The sequence below is a fragment of the Saccopteryx leptura genome, chromosome 6 (assembly GCF_036850995.1).
Source record: "Saccopteryx leptura isolate mSacLep1 chromosome 6, mSacLep1_pri_phased_curated, whole genome shotgun sequence".
NCBI classification, from domain to species: domain Eukaryota; kingdom Metazoa; phylum Chordata; class Mammalia; order Chiroptera; family Emballonuridae; genus Saccopteryx; species Saccopteryx leptura.
Genome location: NC_089508.1, coordinates 157484292 through 157502984, shown reverse-complemented (window position 1 = coordinate 157502984; position 18693 = coordinate 157484292). Strand labels below are relative to the sequence as shown.

Here is an 18693-nt window from a genome sequence, read left to right as displayed (position 1 = left end):
GCTGGCATGTGCACATGCTGGAGTCTGGGTGTGCAAGTGTGTGCAGGAGAAGTGTGTGTGGGAGCGAGGGGAGCGGACAAGTGTGTGATTGTGCGTGTGCGCGTGGTGGCTCCGAATGTGTGCTGCTGAGGTCTGGGGCAGGCCGGCTGGGATGGTCTCCTCCCCCCCGCTGTGTTGGGAAATCTCACTGAGTCACCGAGCTGTTCTGCATATTAATGAGCTTGCTCTCAGGGAGGGCAGGAGTGGATTTAAAAGGGCGGGCGGAGGGAGGCAGTGGAGTGAGTGCAAAGCCCAGCGCAGAGCACAGCGCAGTGACAATCGTGAAGCACCCACCGACGGACTCAGCGGGGCAGCGGGAGCGAGAAGTGCACCGGGCAGAGAGAAAGCGGAGCCGGCCGGCATCTCCGGAGCCATACGGACGGACGGGCGGACAGGCGTCCTCTCCTTTGCCCTGGTCCTGCGCCGCGCTCCTCTGGCCAGCATGAGGTTCCTGACGGCTGCTCTGCTCCTGCTGCTCCTGGTGCTATGCGCCATCCGAGTGGACGGTGAGTGCCCTGGAGATCCTTTGTTGCCGTCCTGTCCCATGCTGGGGAACCCACCGGCCAAGTGCTAGGCTTCCTGAGAACGCCTCCCCCCCAGACCTGAGTGAGCACCCAGGGCGGTGGAGGGTGAGGAGACCCTGCGGGCATCTGAGCAGCCCCTGTGCTCTCTACAGCAGGGTCCAAGTGCAAGTGCTCCCGGAAGGGGCCCAAGATCCGCTACAGCGACGTGAAGAAGCTGGAAATGAAGCCAAAGTACCCGCACTGCGAGGAGAAGATGGTTATGTGAGTTCCCACTTGGAGCGCGTGTGCTGCATTAACCTGGTGCGGGGTACAGTGTGGGGCTGGGTCGGGCTAACAAACATTTCTCTCCACCTTTGGCAGAGCCTTGGCAGAGCTTTTGTAACTGCCCAGTGAGTCCTCAGGACACTGGTGCAACAGTCTGGAAGAGAGTTTGGAAAGAGGGTCACTATCCTGTGCTCCAGAAACAGCCTCTTCAAGTTCACCCTTGCTAGGACTCTAAATGGGTAGCCCTGTGTTTGCACTGCCACCTTTCTAAGGTGATGAAGGATTAAATGGCTCCTGTGTGCTCACTCAGAACACCCAGATTGAGAGCACTCAAAACATCCAGAACTAATGAATTTGCACCCAAACTGTTAGGCATATCGCCTTCCAGTTACTAGAGAGAGAATGAAAGTAAATATTGTTGTAAGTCCTCAGACTCTCCTTTCAGAGCCTTTGTCCAATTAGGGCACCATAGACAGCCAGTTTTTGGCTTCTAACAATTTCGTTTTGAAGATGATCCTCGCTCCTTCCTTCACAGGCTGGACTCTGGTGGGTCCCTGAGCCTGAGCAGTACTGTGTAAAGGGCTCTGCTGGGGTTAATGTGCCACGTGGCTGCAGCTCTGCTTGGTAGGGATGTGGGAAATATCTTTGAAACTGGGGCAGAGAGAACACTGAGTTTCCTTGCTCCTCTGCCTTCCCAGTTAACCACTTGAGGCCAGCACCACTTTTCCCATCAATATACCTTTGGCCAGCAAGGGAACCCTTGGCAAAGCAGGGACCAAATACCTGCCACAGGCCATTGGCCCCTCTTCCCTTCCCCCCAGAAGCAGGACACACTCTATATTCAGTCTGGGCGAGTACCTTCTGCCTGCTGGCTCCCTTGGCCCAAAAGGCCCAAAGGGGTGTCTGCAAAGACAGTTCGCACCCCTCACTGCTACCTGGAGGCTGCACAGTTGGGCTGAAATTAGGGAAACCAGGGAAATCACTGGCCTGGGCTGACCTCGACCGCTTTCCTTCCCCGGCACCTATATGAACCTTCTATCCCTGTCCCTTTGTCTTGCCCCTTGCGTGATGTGCCCAAGTCAAGAAAAACAGCCAGAAAATCCCTTTTGTGGCAAACAGAGACCACAGGAGCTGAAGGAAGTGCTACAAGCCCCTCCTAACTCTCAGCTTAGGGACTGGAAAGCGATAGGGATGTTGCAGGTTCAGTTTGCAGTCCCTGAAGTGCTGAAGAATGCTTCACACATCAAGTCCAGTTGCTGACACCTTGCAGGGGAGGAGAAGCAGGCTGTGGGGTGCAGTGACATCTCAAAAGGACAGAGCGCTCAGTCAATAGGCTTGCTCCTTTTCCTGGCTCAACTTTAAGAGTAGAGAGGAAACAGAGACAGGCAAGTGCATGAAAAGGCTTTATGTAGCCTTGTGAAAACTTGCAGAAGCATCATGAGACCCACACTCAGTCACCCTCTCCTAAACCTCTGCCCCACACCCAGGCCAACCCCCAGCCCTAAGGAGCTGGCAGTCCTCTCCTCTCAAGCTTCTGAGACTCTTAGATCAGATGAAGAGCCAGCACTTTTTGCCAAAGCAGGTTTTCAGCCACAAAGGCTGAACAAAAGCAAGTTTTCCAGCTCACCCTGACTCACCCAGAAATCTCTGATGGGGTAGGGGAGGGGAACCATCTGCTTTGCAAGTGGGAGTCCTTGCGCCCAGAAGGGTCCAGCACAGCCCAGATTCTAGGAAAAGTCATTTGTGTTATATGTCCTCTGAGCTCTTACCAAAACCTTCGGCACCCCAGCACCACTGAAGAGAGGGATGCAGGACCCAGAATTTCTGAGTTATTGCTGAGGGAAGAAATCCTTGTGTCTTCACCCAAAACCAATTTCCATAGTGCTAGCATTGTGGCAGAGCATTTAAGTCTCTGGTGGAGGAGTGAGTATCTGTCCCAATCCCCAACCTTTAGGCCTCCAGACTTTAGGTCCCTCCGGCTGCACACTGACCTAATGAGGAGGGAGTTTTCTCAGGGTTTGCCACGTCCTTTTATTGCAAGTGTTAGGAGCAGCATTGCAGGCAGAGAGCAATGCAGGGCTATTCCTGCAAAGAGACCAGGTACCATGGGGGAGGAGAACGTCCAGATGCCATTCTGAAGCCTGGCCCTGTGCTCGAGACCACAAAGGAGGGACAAGACTTGGAGAGTGAGGGCCAGTGAGGTCAGGGTCCAGTCACCCAACATCAGTGGAAGACCCATCTCTGCCCCAGGAAGCTTAGGCCATGGTGGGGGTCCCTGGAAACTTAGAGCACAGGAGCAAACAAGAGTAAGCTGGCCACAAATACTCTATCCCCGTTCTGCGGCAAGATTCCTCTCCCATCAATTAAGAGACTCAGAGTTCATGGACACTCTGATCCCTTCTAGAACTTGGTCCATAAGCCCTAACCCTTTATTTCTGGGGGCCTGCAGGGGCCTAACTGGTCTCTCCCTCCTTGCTGCTCCCCCTCAGACCTCTAACCCCCTTCTTTCCCCACCCCCACACTGCCAGTACCCCAGTCCTCCCCATAGCTTGCTCTTGCTATGATCCCTCAGGGAGTGACATCCTCACCTCTTACCTTCCACTTTTCCATGTTCCATGTCCCCAGGAGTTCCCTCATTGTTTAACGCCATCCTTCTCCCCCAACCCAGAAGTTTCTCCTAACTGCTGCGACTGCGGCCCAGCCCCGACAGAGATGGGCACAGCAGTTCTGGGCAGCAGTCTGCCTTCCCCTCCAGGCTGGAGCTCACACACTAAGGCTCCGCTTTCTCCATGGCCACCTCATCATCCATGATCATTAACAATAGTAACTAACAACAGTAACTATTCACTGCACATCTACCAAGTGCTAGGCACTCTGCATAGATTATGTCCTTTAATCATCCCAATAACCTTAAGGTATGCCTTAAGAGGTATGCCTACTATTATACCCATTTCACAGATGGGCAAACTGGAATCAGAGCAGTTCCCCAAGATCCCACAGACAGGCCTGGGATTCAAATCCAGGTCCTACACCTACAATGCCACCTGCTTCTCTACTGAATGGCTAGGCTGCCATTGGATGATAGAGGCCTGAAGAGAGGTCTTATTTTTCTGCCTCAGGGTGAGACAGCTGGTACTTCAAGCTGAGGAACAACAATGGGCTTCAAGGCCAACAAGACTTAGCTCTAGGATCAGCAGCCCCAAGATAATCTGCAGGGATTGGGGGCAACTGGGGTTTGAAGGGTCAGAGATCACAGTGTGCGCAGAGCATGTCCAAGCCCTGCTGTGAGCAACTCACACCCAAGGAAAGAGGCCTTGGTATATGTGTCTTATGGAATTAGCTCTCTCTACCTCTCAACCCCAGGTTCAGAGGAGTGAGAAGAGGCCCCTGACCCTTGTTTCCCAAGGGAAGCTTGAGCCCTATAGACAACACCACGAGTGGGGTGGGGGGTAGGGATGACGGGCGGTGTTGAGGGGTCACTATCCCAGACTCTGAGGGCGCTGGGGAGAAAAGTGAAAGCCGATCGCTCAGTACAGGTTTAGACCTTAACATGGAGTCAGAGATGAAGGGGATGACCAGAACCTTCCACAGAGCCAGTTTGGGAGTGAGCATGTAGCCAGGCTCCCTTGAAAGGAGGGAGGAGGCCACAGTCTCTCAGCGCCCTGATTGGGACAGACCAGGGCCACCCACAGGCCACACCAAGGGGCTGACATTCAGGTTCCTCAATCCTCTACCTTATCCCACTCCATTTCAGCATCACCACCAAAAGTGTGTCTCGGTACCGGGGTCAGGAGCACTGTCTGCACCCCAAGCTGCAGAGCACCAAGCGGTTCATCAAGTGGTACAATGCCTGGAACGAGAAGCGCAGGTACGCCCCACCCCATCACCTTCCTCCCACCTTCCCCAGACCCAGATCCTGGACCCCTTGTAGCTCCTCCAGCCATGTCTAATGGGTGAACACCCATCACAGTAACCAGAGCAGACAGATACCCAAACAGTGATTACATACCCCCAGGGATGAGGAACTCACCACTTAATAGAGCAGGCTATTGCTCTATTAGACAGTTCTAAGCATCAAAAATGTATCCTTTTGTAAGCTAAGGTTTGTTTTATTTTAAATTTTATATTCCAGTCTCATTCTTCTTATTATTTAAATATTCCAAGTTATATGACCTTGGGATAGTTCCTTCTATCAAAGGTGAGTGAGCACCTAGCACCACTCTATGATTCTTATAGGGTGAAAGAGGACCACTTTAGTGACTGGGTTTATGAACTATAAAACTGTAGGTACAGGCCCTGGCCAGTTGGCTGAGCAGTACAGCGTAGGCCTGGTGTGTGGAAGTTCCGGGTTGGATTCCCGGAGAGGCACCCATTTGCTTCTCCACCCTTCCCCCTTTCCTTTCTCTCTATCTCTCTCTTCCCCTCCCACAGCCAAGGCTCCACTGGAGCAAAGTTGGCCTGGGTGCTGAGGACAGCTCCATGGCGTCCGTCTCAGGCACTAGAATGGCTCCAGCTGCAACGGAGCGACGCCCCATATGGGCATAGCATTGCCCCCTGGTGGACATGCCAGGTGGATCCCGGTCAGGCACATGCAGGAGTCTGACTGCCTCCTTGCTTCTAATTTTGGAAAAATATAAAACAAACAAACAAACTGTAGGTATACCCACAAGATGATAAGGATGGCTCCTTGCCAACAATATATTCTCTCTTCATGTCCCTTGCTGCCCAGAAACCTGATAAACTCCTTCCCACCCAGGTGCAGGGAAAGACCTTGGATTTGACCCTTTAAAATCAGAGCTTAACCTCAGAGGCAGCAGTGGCCCAATGACCTAAGCCCTGAACCAGACCTATAATCTCTCTGGGCTCTATGTCTCCATAATCAGAAGATAGCAGCTCTGATCTCCTGGGGTCCTAGATCTGGCGTCAGAGAGGAGGCAAGTTCCTGGTTCCCCTATACCACAAAGACATGAGCTGGTCCTGCAGCAGGCCTGTCCTCACACACCCAGAGCCTGTGCACATCTGTATCTGCATAGCTCAGCCAGGGAAGTGCACACATCAGACACACATGTGCCTGCTCACATGTGCAGGTGAGCCTCCCAGGAGCTGGAGTCAGCACCCTGTCCTGCAGAGGAGGACACCAAGGCTGAGCGGGGATGGGAGCACAAGGTGGGAAGCCAGGCCTCCCAGTGTCACCTTACTCCTCCCTACCACAGGTCCCTGTGCTGCCCCAGATGGCCCTTCTGCCCTAAGTTCAGCCAGGGACCAGCTCCTCCCTGGCTGACACTGGAGCACAGCCCCAGTTCTTGAGCCCTTTGAGCTGCCTCCAAAACTGCCTCATCTGCAGTTGCTTGAAATAGAAAATGATGAGAGTGAGAGATTATTTTCTGTAAGTCTGGTGGGAAGGAAGCCCTCTTTCTGGTCAGGACAGGCAGCTCACATGGCAAAAGCAGGACCCTGTCCCATCCACTATCACTCTCTGGGCCCTGTGTCATCAAAAGTATATTGAGGCTAGCCTCAGGGCCAGTCCATGAAAGGGTAGAGAACATCTTCATCAGACCGCCAGGAGACACTCAGGCCTTTCCTCAGGCATACTTATCCCTCACCCTCCACCTGGGCCCCAGCCCTGGGGAAGAAGAAATGGGCATGTGCCCTGCAGCCCTGTCCTTTTTATTTTTCCAAATTCCAATGCTGTGAGCAGTGTGGGCACTTCCGCTCCCAGAACTCCGTCATTTCATTACAACATGAGTTCATCCCTCTTTCTTGAAATGCTGAGGTGTCCTAGAAGAGAAGGGGGGGCACTCCCTTGTCCTCCCCACTATATAAAAGATCAAAATTGTCTTGGTGAATGCAGAATGGAGATAAGAGAACTTAAGCCCTCTTTGCAGAGAAAGGGAGAGCATGGTGAACCTAGGGTAGAGGAAGGGGAAGATAGTGGGCCGGCCCAGCCCCTGGGGTCCGGACTAGAGAGCTCCGAGCATCTCAGAGCTACCGGTGGCCACTGGCGGCAGCAGCAGGCATTTGATTGCAATGCACAACGAGGCAGTCTTGTTCAGAAATCAGGAGACAGGCAGAGGGAGCAATGGGCTATCTGAATGTGAAGTGCAGCCCCATGGCAGCTGTGGAGCAGAAGAGGTGAAAGTAGTTAAATAGAGATGGTTTGGGAGGTGAGTGAAAAGGTCAGTTTGTGAATGCACACAGGCCTGTTAACTGCTGGAGGAAGTGACCTCGAGCCATGGCCTCCATGACAGCCCCAGCCCCATGACACAGTCTCAAGGCAGCTACCTTTGGGTACAATACACAGAAAGACAGAAGCCTGAACTGAGGCGGCAGATGCCTCTCCTCACCCCCGGCCCATGCTGGAGACAGACCTCCTTCCCACCAGAGACTTCACTGTCCCTAAATCTCTCGTGCCTCAGTTTCCACCATATACTAAGAGGGTTTGCTTCATAGGGCTTTGAGGGTACAATGAAACTACAGAGGTTGAGGCTTTTTAGAAAGACAAAGCCAGATTCAGGTGCACTTTGTGGTCCTTGTGATGGCATCCTTTCAGATGCTCCCACTCTCCAGGCCCCTGCCATCCTGGGAGGGGGCATTGCCAGAGACAAGAGTCAATGTAGTGAAGCCACCATCCCATCCATTGCCTGAGCACTTACGTGGGTTTTTCTCTTCCCAGGGTCTATGAAGAATAGAGTGAAAAACCCCTGATGAGAAAACTTCATACTGGTTGGGAAACAGCAAAGGACTCTGCAGATTTTAAAAAAAACAAACAAAAAACAACAACCCTTTCTTTCTCACGGGCATAAGGCACAAATTATATATTGTTACAAAGCACTTTTTACCAAGGGTCACTTTTTACATTTTATAGCTGTATGCAAAAGGCTTCCAGATGTAAGACCCATCTCTCTTGCGTTCCAGACTTCATCACAGGCTACTTTTTACTGAAAAGCAAAAAGCTCATGCCTTTCCTTTGTAAAAAAAAATGTGGGGTTTTTTTGTATTTGTCCAGACATCACTATACATCTGAGCTTTATAAGCACCTGGGAGGAACAGGGAGCTTGGTTGAGACATTTCATAGCAGCACTGCTCCATTCTAGCGCAGGAAGCTTCCGCTCAGAGGTCCTGGTGCCTCGGCACAGCTGCCATGGGGTCTCCTGAGCTCACGGTCAGTCACAGCCTCAGGGGGAGTACACAGTGGCCTCAGTTGCTGGACAAGTAGGAGCAGATCTCTCTGCATCTGTTCTTTTTATGAACTCAAGTTTGAGTGCCAGAGAAATGTGCTTTGTCCCCCTGGTTAATTTTTGCAGACTCTAGGAAATATTTCCAAGATCCTAGGATGGCAAAGCAAATGGTCCTTTAAGGAAGGACTTGGGTTTCCTTTCCATGCTGAGGGTTTGTGGAAGTTCACTGCCTCAACAGTTAATGCTTCTGAAGCATGTGAAGTTCTTGACACTGTTAGCGAAAACCTTAGGAGAAATCTTTAAAATATATGAATACATGCACAGTATTCACACAACTACAGACACACATTCTGGTGACAAGGGAGGATCTTCAAAGCATGTTTCTTTCCCTCGTCACAATGGAACATGTAGTACAAAAGCAATCCATCTGTGATCCCCACGTAATGCTTCAATGTTAAACAGTGCAGCCCTCTTCTGAAAGCTAAGATGACCATGCACCCTTTCCTTTGTGAATATACCCTTAAGAATGCCCCAGCACACACTGCCCCTTCAGTGAGTGCCACATTGTACTGCTGTGTCGTATGCTATATGTAAATGTCAGAAACCATTAGCGTTGCATGCAGGTTTCATATTTTTAAGACAAACGGAAAAGTAATAAAATATATTTGAAAAATACCAAAATTCTAGACTTCTGAATTTTTTTTTCTATTTAATTAAGCCAGGATGACAATCAAATGCTCACCATGTCTTGAATAAATGGGGACGCACGTATTGGAAAGAAAACTGGTGTTTCCCAAATACCTGCCAACACTGTCACATGTCACATGGATGTCAGCATGGTCCAGAGACAGAGGCAGGCCTCCAGGCTACTGCTTCCTCCCTGCCCGACTCCCACACCTGGGGCAAGTTCATCAGTGTGTACGGAACTGAAGAGCCCCACTATGGTCCCCATTTAGGGAAGAGATTATACGAGGCCCACTCAAGATCCCTGTGATGCAGGGCCCCGAGATTCCTGTGGGGCTCAAACGGGGCGGGCAGTGCCCGTCAAGAGGCTGTGGGGCTCTGGAGTCAGATTGTCTGGGAGTCACTGCTGGGGAGAGACTGAGGCTCCATTTCTGCTTCTGCAAGATAGAGACGACGAGTGCACAGCTCGTGGTGCTTCTGAGGCCAAAGGAGGCGAGCTACAGAAAGCCTGGTACTAGGGCACAGTGAGCATCTGGTAAATGTGAGCTCCGTGCATTTGCATAATACCAGGATACATTTCACTGCATCCACATCAACCAGGCCCTGAAACAGGCCCCTCTGTGCCCACTTGGCTCCCCCACTCTCTGCAGGGCTGTCCAAGGGGACACACTTCCACCTGTCTGAACATCTTGTCTGCTACACTAGGAATCAGGAGCCGCTGACATGCACAGCTGGCGTGTGCCAATACTTGTGAGGACACACAGCAAGGACCCTGGCCTAGCATGTCCTCAGCCGGGTGCCACTGCAGGCCCTTCCTATCACAGCCTCATCTCCTGGCAACATTGTCACACCAGATGTATTTCTAAAGAAACTAAGAACCAGAGAAATTAAGAAAGTTGCCCAAAGTCACCCATACACTGCTCAGATAGCTGAGCCCAACTGCCTTCCTGCTAGAGAAACAGGAGGGGTGGGCCAGCGCCACGCTGGGCCTGGGGCACCGTGAATGCCCGGTGTCACCTTCCCCCTCACTGTGGAGAAAGAAAGGAGACTGGACAGGGAAGCCTGGACACCAACCAACAGAACAGTGCCCAGGTGGAAAGCCACATAACAGGGCAGCAAAGAACAGTCTGCCCTTTTCCCAGGAGCCTTTGCTTGGGGGTTGAGGGAGGTGCCATTGTAAGGAAGTCAGCTGACAGAGACCCACCATCACCAGCCTCCAAACCCTCCACCCTCCCCACTCTCTACCCCACCAACACAGAGGCCTCTCTGTCCATCACGGTGGGGGAGGGACAGCATCCTCTGTACTGCTGCTTCCACTCCCTCTGAACAGGCCACAGCACACCTCCCCGCCCGAGTGGGTTCTCCTCTAGCTCACCTGTGCTTCTAGCACCAGCACCTCATCTTCCAGCCCTGGGGCCCATGTGTCCCCTCCATAATCTGACCTCCCAATCACAGACTGGGTTCTTAATAACAGGAAAAATGCCCCCTTACTGTGTGCCAGGCACTGGCTGGGCACTTGCCCGGATGGCTCTGTCTCCATCCTCCCCCACACTGCTGGCCCAGACAAGTCAGGTGATTTGTTTAGGAGGCGCCAGTGGTCAGTAGAAGAGAGCTGGACTTCAGGCCCCAGTCTGTCAGAGAGCAGGAGGAGCAGAGATGTGTACGTGGCTGTCTCATCCTCGATGGAGCTCGTGTGTCCCCGGGAAACAAGGCTGACTGTGCTTCTGTGGCAGACTTGGACCCTGTCCTCTAAAAGACAGGTATATTAGCCTGACCAGTAAGAATGGGCTCTCAGCCTCAACACTTCACAGATACCAGACGATGGCCCTCCAGTGCTAGGAACTGGGCCTGGCTTCAGGAAGAATGCCCTTTTCCAAACTGTTTCCTGTCATTTTTCTTCACTGTGCTTCCCAGCAGCCCTATGAAGTTCGCACCCACCACATTCCAGAAAGGAGAGTAACTCCAGTGCAGCAGAGGCTGCCCTTCCACATGGGCCCTGTGAGTGTGGCCCCAGGGAGGGAAGCCGGATCCCCTGCACCCGGGCAGACCAGGCCCCACGCGGGCCCCACCTCTGCAGCCTCAGACAGGCATGCTAGGATCCAGAGCCATGCCCCTGGGACCCAGTCTTGCAAGCATGTCCTGAGCAGGTACACACTGCTGCCCCAGGCTTGACACCAGGACAGCCACATCCTGGAGAGCTCCAGCCCAGCACTGTGGCTCACCTCCACACAGACAAGCCCTCCTCAGCCCCGCCCCTCACCACGAGCTGCTCCCTGATCACATCGCCACTGGCACTGCAGTGGGGACCAGCTACAGAATCGCAAGGCCTGACACACAATAAAGATGCAGGACCCCCTGCTCAAAATTATTAGGAATTTCAAGATGTTAACCGCAGAACATTAAAAGCCAGCACAGGGCTCTATGTACCTCACATGGCACAGCCCATGGAGTAACCCTTATCTCAGCTATCAACTTTTAACACCCATCTGTTTGGCTCATTTTGGTCCTAGTCATTACATGACTTGTACTGCAATTTAACCATTTATTTTAATTTGAACATCTAATAAGTTGTGTTCTTAGAAGCCATAGACTATGTTTTATGCTTCTTTGTAAAATCCTTCTGAAACCTGTAATAGCACCTGTGAGGTATTCAAACACTACAAACTGATCTTAAGTCGTAAGGAGCTCCCTGAGAACATGTGTTCTGCACTCGTTCACTGAGCTGCTGGTACATGCAAAGCTGCATGCTGAGCCCAGAGACAAGGAGGCCTGCTGAGGCGCTGCCCCTAATCTTCAACAGCAGAGTTCACCATTCAGGTGCTCGGTTCTCAGACAGCAATAGGAAGTGCTAGTGTCACCCAGACTCTGATGTGGTCTGTGGCCTGCTGTGTTCACATGTGATGAGACACACAAAGACAGCAAGTGCTCAGGGCAGCAAAGGCTGATGTTCCCGGGAACATCAGCCATGCCCCAGCCTGCACTCCCACCTCATCCCATCTCTTCCTCCATCGTCACTTCCCTGCTGTCTGCAAGTGACCCATGACTGGGGCTCTTGGATGGCTCTGGGCAAGGAGGCTGGCCCACCAAAAGCTCTTACGCTCACCCGCCCACATGAGGAAGAATCAGACCGACTGTAGAGTCCTCAGGGTGTTTTCCTGTCCTCCTCTTTTTGAAAAGTTGAATAGAAATTCATGGAAGTCATCAAGAAAGTGATCAAACCCTCAGCAATTTTCTTGCTTTTTAAGGTAATGTCTCCCAGCTTCTTCTACACCAGGCCACTCTAATCTGTGCCACCCACGGGAAGCAAAGATTACCTCTGCCGAGGGCCTCCCAGTCCCCAAGACTGTGAGAAGTGACAACAGTGAGTAGGATATACCTGTGAGTCGGACCCTGTGCCGAGGGCCTCCCATGCCTTATCCCACTGAATTCTGTAACTACAGCCGAGTTCTATTATTAGCTCCACTTTCCAGAGGAGGAAAGCGATGCTCAGTGAAACATTGCCCACGCGCAGGAAGCCAGGAATGGTAGACAGGATTTGAACCCACATGTGTCTGACTCCAGAGCAGGGCTCCCTGAAGTACACATTGTCTTACAGTTCCTATTGAGCCTGGCCCACGGGAGACACACTGCTGTGCCCTCAACCGGCACTTACCTCCTGTTTATTGAACAGAGATTAATCACCTAGTTAATTTGGGCAGCAGGGGCAGCCAGCCTCAGCCAGCTTGGTTTTGTGTGTGGCTCAGTTATCTTTTAAAGGCAGAAGACTGTAACAACCACATTCTCCCACTGCTACGACAAAGCGGGCCCTACAGCTGCGAGGTCGCGGCTCTGGCCCACACTGGGTAGATACAAACTCTGCTGAAGTAGAAGCAGCCAGAGATTTTTTCCCCCTTAACATCAAATAAGTTGAATAAGCAAAATGACAATGATATCATCAAACTCAACTCAATGTTTTTTTTGTTTTGTTTTGTTTTGTTTTGTTTTCTGAAGCTGGAAACGGGGAGAGACAGTCAGACAGACTCCCGCATGCGCCCGACCGGGATCCACCCGGCACGCCCACCAGGGGCGAAGCTCTGCCCACCAGGGGGCGATGCTCTGCCCCTCTGGGGTGTCGCTTTGCCGCGACCAGAGCCACTCTAGCACCTGGGGCAGAGGCCAAGGAGCCATCCCAAGCGCCCGGGCCATCTTTGCTCCAATGGAGCCTTGGCTGCGGGAGGGGAAGAGAGAGACAGAGAGGAAGGGGGGGGGCAGAGAAGCAAATGGGCGCCTCTCCCACGTGCCCTGGCCGGAAATCAAACCCTGGTCCCCCACACGCCAGGCCGACGCTCTACCGCTGAGCCAACCGGCCAGGGCTCAACTCAATGTTTTAATTGAGTTGAAGCAATTTGAAGTATTGAGCCTCAGCTCAATGTTCCATCCCCCCCAAAAGAAACAAGTTGAAGCCATCAAGATGTTGGTTTTAAAAAATTAATTCAAAGCTGGTTTTAAGATAATCAGCCCCATTTCACAATGAGGACAATTGATGTTCTGGAACAAGCAGAAGGATGTCTAATTAGATGTAGATGAGACTCCATCTATATTCAAAGTTATCCCAAAAGCAAATTGAGAAGGTAAAGCAATAAGCACTTTCTTTCAACTGACTGTTTACTTAAATGCAACCATCACACAAAAATCATTTCTAAACTCCAAAGGCTTTTGTCCCTCTGAAATAATGGCCTACAAAGACTGGAGTTAAGTATTGCATTTGGTACATCCAAAAAAATATCACAAACAAAAAAAATGAGAAAAAGAATATCCTTCAATTCTTTATAGATGCTAAGATACTGACTCTGCTGATGCCACGTATTTTGAGAGACAGCAACATTTAATAAAAATAGCAACAACCACCTGAGAAGGTGGTAGCACAGTGGATAGAGTGTTGGCCTGGGACGGTGAGGACCCAGGCTCGAAACCTCAAGGTTGCCAGCTTGAGTGTGGGTTCATTCAGCTTAAGCGCAGGCTCGCCAGCTTCAGGGTGGGGTCGTTGGCTTGAGCCCAAAGGTCACTGGCTTGAGCAAGGGATCATTGGCTCTAATGGAGCCCCCCTGTGAAGGCACATATGATAAAGCAATCAATGAACAACTAAGATGCTGCAACTATGAGTTGATGCTTCTCATCTCTCTCCCTTCCTGTCTGTCTGTCTGTCTCTCTCTCTCTCTCTCTCTCTCTCACACACACACACACACACACACACACATACACACACACAAAACGCAACAGCCACAACCAATATTTATTGAGTGCTTTCTCAACAAATTCTGTATTAGTCCCACCTTACAGATGAAGAACTTAAGTCTTAAAGAAGCTGAGTAACTTGTCCAAGGTCCCACAATGAGTGGTCTTAGGCACTGTTAAGTCTTTGGACACTCCTAGGTAGAGTGACATATGTCCTGGTTTGCCTGGGACTGTCCTAGTCTATGATAGTTGTCCCAGTAATTATGAAGAGTGTTCCCTTTCACTCTCTCAAGAGTTCTGGTATGGTTGATAAATTATATGATCACCCTACTTCCGGGCCTAGCAGGGATTGCTCAGTGTCTAAGAAATGATTGGTTAACTTCTCTCCATGGACAACCCACTCCCATGTGAGTGTGGGCACTCTGGAAAGAACAGTGACTCTTTAAACCTGTAAGGAATACTACAGAGTCTTTGTAAGCAGTTCCCCAGTTTCCCCATTCCACCACGACCTGTTTCCCCTGCTACGTAAAGATTGGAGATGATGTCCATGGATGGGTCTCCATTGCTCTTTGGAGACCCATCTGTTAAATGGAGACCCAAATCCAAATCCCTGTGCCCTCTCTGTGTGTCTGTCTATATGAAATTCTCCAGACAACTAAAGTATCAGATTCTGATTTCAGGAGAACAAACAGCATCCTGGCAGCTGCACTTCCCAGAGGAGCGAGGACTTGTTTCCTTCCCTGCGTTGGGGAGGACCTGAGGTGGGAAAGAGAGTCAGAGCGCCAAGGCACAGGCCTTGTGGGCCTCAGGCTCACTGAGCCACCTGGAAGAGGGGCAGCTCTGGGGCACCTGAGCCCTTCAAGCTCACAGATTCAGCTGTCTTCTCCATGAGGAGCCCTTGGCCTGGCACCCCGTTCTGAGGCTTCAGGATATGTCCAGCTGCTGCTCTGCCTGACCTGACCTGACCTGTCCCAGATCCTAAGGGGTTTTTTACACTTTCCCCCAAGTCTATTCAAGCAGGCCTCATGGGAGAGATACATGAAGGGGCCCAGAGCCTCAGCTCAATGTTCCATCCCCAAGTGTCTACAGAGCTGAGAATGCAGGCTCTGAGCCAGCCGTCTCATTCAAATGCTGGCTCCTCTTCTTAAAAGCCCAGTGACTATAGCAGGTTACTAATTTCTCCCAATTCTAACTTTACAGAGCTATAGTGAGTATTAAATGAGATAAATACATCAACACAGAAAGTAAACAGCTAATACATGGAAGTTACTTATTATTATCATTCTGCCTTTAAAATTTACAAGGAAAGAGTATATTTTCCCTATGTTGATATTATTTACTAGGCATAAGAAGACCAAACTATCAAGAGAAGAAATTGGAACTTTCTGTTAACAGGCAAACTTTTGTGCCTGTTTCATCATTTGTAAAATAGGAATAATTAATAGTGCTTAATCTCAAAGAATTTCTATTGAAACACTGAGATAATTGACGTAGAATATGTAAAACTTTGTGTGACACATAAGCAAACAGTAAATGACAGCTAATAATAACAATAATCTCATGCTACTCACAAGAACATTATTCAACAACCCAAAGACTCTTAAATCTGGGGGGAAACACCTTCAAATCTTATCCCACCTGTATCCAATAACTAAATTTCTCCAAAGTGGGCAATTTTTAACTGCTTTAGGACCCTGGCCCCCCTTGAAAAGCCGATGGATGCTGTTTTCTTTTCCCTGAAAAAAAATGCACAGACTATTTTGCAAATAATGTTGGGAGTTCTTAGATTCCCCGTAAGTCGTCCTTAGAGTTCACTGGACCTTGTGTGAAGAATTCCTGACTTCAAAGCACCCCAGATCGGGCTTTCAGAGGCAGCTTGAATGCCCCCAGTAATAGGAGCCTCACACCTCATAAAGCAGCTCACTTTGTGGTTGGAAAGTTCAAGTGCTAAAAAGTTTTAAAATTCTTCCTCAAATCAGGACACTAAAAAGTGCTTCCTGAAGTCCATCTCTGGAGCAACACAGAGGTTGCATAACACCTTTTTCAGATACCGTCCCTTGACATTTTTGGAAGGCAGGGGCCATGCTGTGACATAGCTGATCCTCTCCAGCCTAAACTTGCCTGTCCTGTCAGCCATTCCAGGTGGCACTTCCAGGCCCTCCAGGTCCCCATCCCAAACCTGCTGCGTGGCCATGGCTCATTTCCTTTGCCCAGGACACTGTACTTATACTAACCCCTCCCAAGTCTGTGCTCCTGTTCTTAGCCACCGCCACCTACTAAGCAGGCACTTAACTGACACCCCGGGCCTTGTTGTACAAGAGCAAGTTCATACCACACACATCCCCACTCCAACCTCATGTTTAGACAACCAATTGTGAACCAAAACCCAAACTATACATTTGTCCCAATTAGATTTAGTCTCCCTGATTTCTTCCCTAACTGCCAACTTTCCTATTGCCCAGTGTATTCATTCTGCCTCTTTCACCACACCCTCAGCATTTTCACACTAAATGGCACTTTCCTAGATACGTCTGTCTCCCAGCTAGGCTGCGGGGTCTCTGACAATAGTGAATTGGTTTTATCTCTGAATGCTCAGTCTTGGCAAGTGTCTGGCGCAGAGCAGGTGTTCTATCACTAGGAGAGAGTGGAGAAAGAAGGGACTGTGTACAAGAGGATGCTTCCTGGAGCTGAGCGTGGAGTGCAGGCCCTTCTTGCAGAGTGTTTCCTACCCTGGGGAATATGAGGATATGCCCTCAGTCACCCCGAACAGGAGGTCCTATGTCCCCAGCCCCCAGGACCATGCTGGCCCTAAGACTGTGACATTCATTCACCCAAGGCACAGGAAAGCTGACCCGGAAGGGTGGCCCTGCATCCCTCCCACATCCTGCCCTCCCAAGTCCAGCGGTGGATGGTCCCAGTATGCCCCGTGTACTCTCCCCACCCCACAGCTGGCCTCCTCAGCACAGGGGGCTGCAAGGTGGGAGGGAGAACATCCAGGAAGCTCTAATTTGAGATTTCTCAAATGCTCCTGTGAGGACATCCAAATTCCTGACTGACTCGCTGTTTTTCATAAAACAGATTCTTGAGCAAACTCACGGAACTTTTATGCTGAGGAGAAGAGCCTTATTATAAAATAACCAAACCCCATCTGGGAGTTGATGCAGTTCTCTCTGCACAGTACGGCCTTTGCATGCTCAGCCTCTTCAGGGCAGACAGCCCCTGCGAAGTCCTGCTCCCTTTCCTACAGGCCACAAGACTTTAGCTCAGCAGTTCTCAACCTGTGGGTCGCGACCCCGGCAGGGGTCACGACCCACAGGTTGAGAACCGCTGCTTTAGCTCCTCTGAAAACCATCAAGCAGGAGTTCCACTAAGTATATATCTCTGTGGGCCAACAGACAGAAAGACCCAGGGAAGGCAGTCTGGGCTCCATGGTCACAAGCAGGAGAAAGATCAAAGGCGCCATCGTGTGGCTACTTCACAACTTGCATGCTGCTTGACTTCACCCCTGCCTCAGTAATGGTGCTCTAGCATCCCTTTTTAGCCTTTGCAAGTCTGTGAAGCCAGAGGGGGCTGTAAATCACAATGCTCACCACCCTGCCCGGACTCCAGAAATAGGGAATGGACATATATGACCTATGACAGCTGAGACATAGACACATGACCAAGTAAGCCAAGCAGGGATTTCCCAAGATTTACTAGGTATAGCTGGAGAAAGAGGCTTCTGTTTAATCACAAGCCATAAGGATGTGGACGCAGGATACCAGAGGTCATCTTTGGGACTGTGAAGAAAACCTGCCTAAGAACAAAGCCAACACTCAAAAAGAATCAGAACAGAGAAATGGAGTGAGTAGACGACCCCACGTGGGTGAGCCCCTGGGTCAGCACTGCCTGACACTGTCCCAGTGCAGGAGCCAACCCATTCTGGTTTGTCTAAGCTTATTAGTGTCAAGTTTCTGTCACCTGTAATCAAAGAGACATAAAACACCAACAAAAAAATTGTTAAGGTATGGTCCACTTGCAGAAAATAAATGCTTACATTATAATTAGTAAGACTTGTAATAACAAGTAGCTATGAATAAACACATCACTATTGAATTAAAAACTGAAATAATTTCTCAATACAGTAAATTTTAAAGCCATGGATTTCAACCTAAGAGATTAAAATAAAAAGCTAACATAAAATAAAGATCTCCATCAAAAGGTCAAAAGGAAGTGATTTATGAGTATAATAGAAGCCCTTCGGAGTATTTTATATTGTCAAATATCTCTTTGTGGCCTGTGAAGCAATACAGAAATATCCTCAGGAACTTCTGAATAAACCCTTCAAACCCATAAGCTCTCTTTTATGATACTGTCCTAAGAATCCCAGTCAAAGGAATGAATGCTTGTGTGGCACCATTCACTACAGCATGATTTACCACAGGTAAAAATAAATAAAAATGAAAGCAAACTCAAAAGGTACAATCAAGTATGTTATGTACACAGACATCATTAAATACAAAGCTAGGCAGACTACTTATATGCCAACTATAGAAATATTTATTCAAACATTTGTTGAACACCAACAATAATTTACTATGGACTATGTATATATAAATATTTTCCATGATTCATACCATTTAATCCTGGAACAATTTAAATGTTAAGTAGTGTTGTACAAATCCTTTTTAGGTGAGTAATGTTACAGGCTTGGAAGAATTTATAACTTTTTAGTGAAAGTGACAGATGAAGGATCTGAACCCTGTAACCCCAGTTCGAAACCTCCAGTTCGAAATCTACACACATGGCCA

The 18693-nt window shown here is 49.8% G+C and overlaps 1 protein-coding gene across 2 annotated transcripts; it reads left to right on the top strand.

The window, feature by feature from the left end:
- Window positions 1–265: 265 nt before the first annotated feature.
- CXCL14 (C-X-C motif chemokine ligand 14) lies at window positions 266–8686 on the top strand. 2 transcript variants are annotated; one of them, XM_066343447.1, is made up of 4 exons: window positions 266–545; window positions 719–824; window positions 4582–4695; window positions 7501–8686. In XM_066343447.1, exons 1-4 carry the CDS (start codon window positions 482–484, stop codon window positions 7514–7516), a joined length of 300 nt encoding a protein of 99 aa, XP_066199544.1. In that variant the 5' UTR covers window positions 266–481; the 3' UTR covers window positions 7517–8686. The 2 variants fall into 2 exon arrangements, with proteins under 2 accessions (XP_066199544.1, XP_066199542.1); XM_066343445.1 differs by having other exon boundaries at window positions 716–824.
- Window positions 8687–18693: the final 10007 nt, after the last annotated feature.

Coding starts and splice junctions, on each gene's coding strand:
- CXCL14 (XM_066343445.1), top strand. CDS start 482: ATGAGGTTCCTGACGGCTGCTCTGCTCCTGCTGCTCCTGGTGCTATGC. Junction 546..715: donor ATGCGCCATCCGAGTGGACG/GTGAGTGCCCTG, acceptor TGCTCTCTACAG/CAGGGTCCAAGTGCAAGTGC. Junction 825..4,581: donor TGCGAGGAGAAGATGGTTAT/GTGAGTTCCCAC, acceptor ACTCCATTTCAG/CATCACCACCAAAAGTGTGT.